The sequence below is a fragment of the Vigna unguiculata genome, chromosome 1 (genome assembly GCF_004118075.2).
Source record: "Vigna unguiculata cultivar IT97K-499-35 chromosome 1, ASM411807v1, whole genome shotgun sequence".
Classification (NCBI taxonomy): domain Eukaryota; kingdom Viridiplantae; phylum Streptophyta; class Magnoliopsida; order Fabales; family Fabaceae; genus Vigna; species Vigna unguiculata.
In genome coordinates this window covers 17,408,670-17,413,601 of record NC_040279.1, presented here as the reverse complement: position 1 = coordinate 17,413,601, position 4,932 = coordinate 17,408,670, and the positions used below count along the sequence as shown (strand labels likewise).

Below are 4,932 nucleotides of genomic sequence, written 5' to 3'. Positions count from 1 at the left end.
ATTGGTAGATAATTTTTAAAAACTTTTACCTACTGATCATACATACGGATGTGGAAATAATTACTTAATAAAAATTAAAATCCAAAATATGCTTATACCATATCTCGCGCTCACTACTCTCCCTCCCTCCAAAATTGGAGCTGGTTCACTCACAGAGAAGGAAATCTCTTGCACTCACTAATCTCCCTTACTCATTTTCGCTCACCACTCTTCATCTTTCTTCTTCGTTCAATCTTCTCTATTCCTTAATCTTCTTCATTCACTACTCTCGCTCTCACCATTCTCTCTCACACTCACTACCTCGCTTTCACTAAAAAAGAAGAAGCTTGTTCTTCCAAGTTCCAACGCTCACTCAATCTCCTTTCTTTTGGAGTTCGTTCTTCTTCTTTCAACGGGTAAGTATAATCTTCATTAAATCCCTAAATTCCTAAAACCCTGAATCCCTCTCTTCTTTCTTACAATTGGCATAGAACGCTCTACTGTGGGCTTCGAGATTGAGATTGAGGCGAGTTGTTGCATTTTGGGAAGATTGACAGTGCTCTAAAGGTTTGTTTCATAATTTCAGTGTTTCTTTTTTATTTGTCTATGTTAGTTGCAAAGAAAACCGTTAATTTGTTCAAAACCCTCGATAAGAATGACGGGAGGAGGCTGAAATGGTTTAGGAATAAAAAATCTGGGACAAGAAAATGGGTTAGAATTTAGTGGAAGCGTGGGGTGAGAGACATACGAGAAAAATTTATGGTGACCTAGAAACACTTTACACAAAAAAAAATGAGACTGAAGTTTGAAAGTTGGAAGGTAATGGTTTTTTCTCTGCATCTCGTGTTCGAGAGAAAAGGAATCAGGCTGAACAAGAGAATCAAGTGCAGCATTATCAAGTGGAACAAGATCATGAAGAAGCCCCTACTTCACCTCGTCCTTATCGTGATTATTAGTAGACTTTGTTTTTGTATTATACATTATCACTGCATGTTTTTGTATTCAGATATTTGTATTTTATTGCCTTTTGATCTTTGACTTTGTTTGTTAAAATCTAGGTACGAATATTGTATTTAACGATTTTGTTTGAACTCATGTTTTTTGAGTTATTGAGTTATGAAACTTGATATGTTTGTATGATCAACTTTTGTTGCATGTATTGTGTAAACAAGAATGAAAAATAAGTAATTCCATGAACAACTCTATATAATCTATGCTTTGTACATTCCACTTTGTAGAATGCAGGATATTCAATTTGGAGGAAATCTAATACTTTATTTAGAATCTAATTTCAATTTTTTATCTCATATTCACACATTGTATCTTATCTGTCTGAACTTCACTTTCTCCATCTGAAGTGGATATAATTCTTTTCAAAGGCATCTTTGTTTTCTAACTTTTTTTAGCTTTAAGGTGTTTGTTCTTGCTTCACTTTCCAAGGCTTCAACTCTGTATAATCTCTGCTTTGTACATTCCACTTTGCAGAATGCAGGATATTCAATTTGGAGGAAATCAGATACATTATTCATAATAGAATTTCAATTTCCCATCTTATATTGGCTATGACACTTTGTATCTTATCTCTTTGAACTTCACTTTCTCCATCTAAAGTGGATATATTTCTTTTCTCGTGTGATTAAATTTATCCTATGCAAACATTCCTGCTTGTATCAATTGGTTGGATTAGTTACAAATTTTTGCTTTCTGTTACATTGTTTCATCACTTTATTTACACCTCAAGCTTAATCATTACCATTTGTGGTGGTGTTTGTGGTAGTGGACGTTTTATTTGCTTGTCTGGATATCCTTACAACAAATGAATCATTTTAGCTAAATCACTTCCTTTGTCACTGAGGTTAACTTACAAAGAATCTGGGATCTTCCAATTTTTACTTTTATAATAGTAAAGACTACATAATAAAACATTACCGTTTAAGAGATATCATTAAAGTTGGAAAATACTTTTTATTTACTAACTTAAGTGGAACGATATCGTTTTGGCAACTCAGTAGACGCAAAATATATATTTTTCCGGTAGAAAAACCGAACCCAGGAAAGTGTGGTGGAAAAAGAGATTTCAAATTATGGTTTGACTAAATATTGACGGAGGGGTAAAATGGAAATATCAAAATTTAGGTTGTGCAGAGAGAAAAAGCGAGGGTGCAGGAAGAACCAGCCCAAAGTGAAAGTCGGCGTGAAAGCTAGTCATGGGATACAAACCCAACCTAGTATAATATTCAAACCCTAGAGATTTAAGGTCCTTTCTCTTCTCCGTCCGTCCGTGATAAGGTTGGCATCACCAACATTCTGCAGCAAAGATGGTTTCGCTGAAACTGCAGAAGCGCCTCGCTGCAAGCGTTCTCAAGTGCGGCAGAGGAAAGGTTTGGCTTGACCCCAATGAAGTCAACGAAATCTCCATGGCTAATTCTCGTACTCACTCACTCTCTTCCGTTTTTTTGTCATTATTAATTTCATTTCAATAATCTCGTTTTAGGTTTTATAGGATCTGAACCTTTTCGGTGATTTTGTGCGTTTGCATGAACATATGCGGATGCTAACACGAGATATTTTACGCGTAGATTGCAATTCCTTTGTCGCTAATGTTACTGTCGAATGTCGTTGGTTTTTGCTAATGATTGCATCGGTCTTGCGGGATCCAAATGCCTTATTCGTGGTTCTGTGTATTTGTTTTTAATACTTGAGAGTTTTTATTTTCAGGCCAAAACATAAGGAAGCTGGTTAAGGATGGGTTTATTATCAGGAAGCCCACCAAGATTCACTCTCGCTCACGTGCCCGTCGAATGAAGGAAGCCAAGAGAAAAGGACGTCATTCTGGATATGGTATTGGTCACAGCCCTAATTGCCCAAATGTGAAAACCATCATGATTTGGGTATCTAAAAATTGTTTGATCATTTTTTTTTCTCAATTGGTTAAATCTTTGTAGTTTATTTAGATTCATATGATGAAGTAGCCACTCGTGGAAATGGTTTAGAGTTTTTTTAAATAGCTTATGTCCATGAACTTTTTCAGAAATAAGCTCTACACAATAGATGCTGAAAATAATCTTGCAACTTACTTGAAAATAGTTCAACCTACATATAAAACCAGTATATATATGATTAGGTGCCTGATTGCCTGCATGCTATTTACTTATTCAATAAAGCTTTATCTCAGCTATTTATGTAAGCGGACCTTAATGTGTAATGTAATCTTAACTTTAATTCTTAATGTCCCAAACTTTGTTGATATTTATGAAATATCATGGACTTGCTGTGTTATCATGAAATGTTTTACTGGGTTCTTTCCCATTTTGACAAATAATGTTAAGTGGTGATGCCATGGCAGAGCAGTGTGGTGGGTTAATTTTTGCTGACTGCCATGTGTCATATGTTTAGGGAGTCCTGCAATGGTGCACCATAAGCCACAATTACATGTTTACATTCCATGATTTTGGCACTCTTGATAATTGGACTTATCAGTTTAATTGTCTTGCAAAATACCAAGTTTATGTATGAAACATATATGGGTGAGACAGCAAGGAAATAGGGGATTACTTAATACTTATATTATTTGCTGAATAATACTAGGTAAGCGTAAGGGTACGAGGGAGGCTAGGCTTCCAACTAAAATCCTTTGGATGAGGAGAATGCGTGTGCTCAGACGCTTGCTTCGCAAGTACAGGGAGTCGAAGAAGATTGACAAGCATATGTACCATGACATGTACATGAAGGTTAAGGGTAATGTTTTCAAGAACAAGAGGGTTTTGATGGAGAGCATACACAAGTCGAAAGCTGAGAAGGCAAGAGAGAAGACATTGTCTGATCAGTTTGAGGCGAAACGTGCCAAGAACAAGGCCAGCAGAGAAAGGAAAATTGCCCGGAGGGAGGAGCGATTGGCCCAAGTGAGTTTCATACTTAATTGAGTAGATATTAAATGAAAATGTAGTGATTGGTGCGCTTGGGATTTAATGCATTCAAAATAATTTTTGCTGAAATTGGAATTATAAAATTTGACTAGGGTCCTGGGGAGAAGTCATCAGCTGCACCCAGTGCTCCTGCTGCTACAGCGTCACAGCCCGCCCAGTGAGTAGTTTAATTTATGCTTGTCCTATGTTTATACCCTTTGGGTTTTATGTGTTGTCTAATTGAACATCTTTCACTGCAGAGCACAAAAGAAATCCAAGAAGTGAGCCACGTATTCTGATATTGGCTCGTAGAATTTTTGGGGCTGCCATTCTCAGTTATTGTTTTAAAGTAGTTTTGACAAGTATTGTTGAATTTTTGTGTTGCTTAGACCTTCTTTTGGTCTTATTTAAGTATATGAAATTATAACATTATGCTTTTGCACGAATGTGTTTTGGTTTTAAGTTCTCGAATTTTGTTTTATTTGCCGCGTATATAATTCAACTACAATACAGAGTTAGGTTACATGTAAATTAGCTCCGTCTTGTCCGTGTTAAGCGACCGAAAGTACTAGAGAATTAGTTGTTTTATTAAGTAACTTATTTTAAATTTATATATTTTGTTAAACTAGTAAGGCATTTCTATCGCCTCCTGATCTGTTTAGTCTTATTTGGCATTGATGTATGTATTATCTTAATTATCTTTGTACGAACAAGATATAGGTAGACTTTGCAATATTCAAGGTCTTTAAGTATACAAGAAATTATTTATATTAAACAGAGTTTATAAGTATATATTTTATGTCATATTTATAGGTGCTCTTGCAGAAATTCGGTAGTTATTTTATACTTTTGGCAAATTTCATGTATGAATTGGGCGATTTCCTATGAAGTATTTTGTTTAAAGTATTTAAAGATATTTTGGTGAAAAAGTTGTTAATCTGTAATGTTTTAAATTGCATTTTATAAACTGACAAAGCAAAAATATTAATTTGGTTCTAAAAAGAGAAAACACAAGATTTCAGTTCTTGCCATTCATAAAGGTGTGATG

General features: G+C 35.1%; 1 protein-coding gene across 1 annotated transcript; it reads left to right on the top strand.

The window, feature by feature from the left end:
- Positions 1–2,197: 2,197 nt before the first annotated feature.
- Positions 2,198–4,346, top strand: LOC114181879 (60S ribosomal protein L19-1-like). The gene is made up of 5 exons (XM_028068551.1): positions 2,198–2,409; positions 2,698–2,820; positions 3,568–3,881; positions 3,998–4,062; positions 4,145–4,346. Exons 1-5 carry the CDS (start codon positions 2,298–2,300, stop codon positions 4,167–4,169), a joined length of 639 nt encoding a protein of 212 aa, XP_027924352.1. The 5' UTR covers positions 2,198–2,297; the 3' UTR covers positions 4,170–4,346.
- The last annotated feature ends 586 nt before the right edge of the window (positions 4,347–4,932 follow it).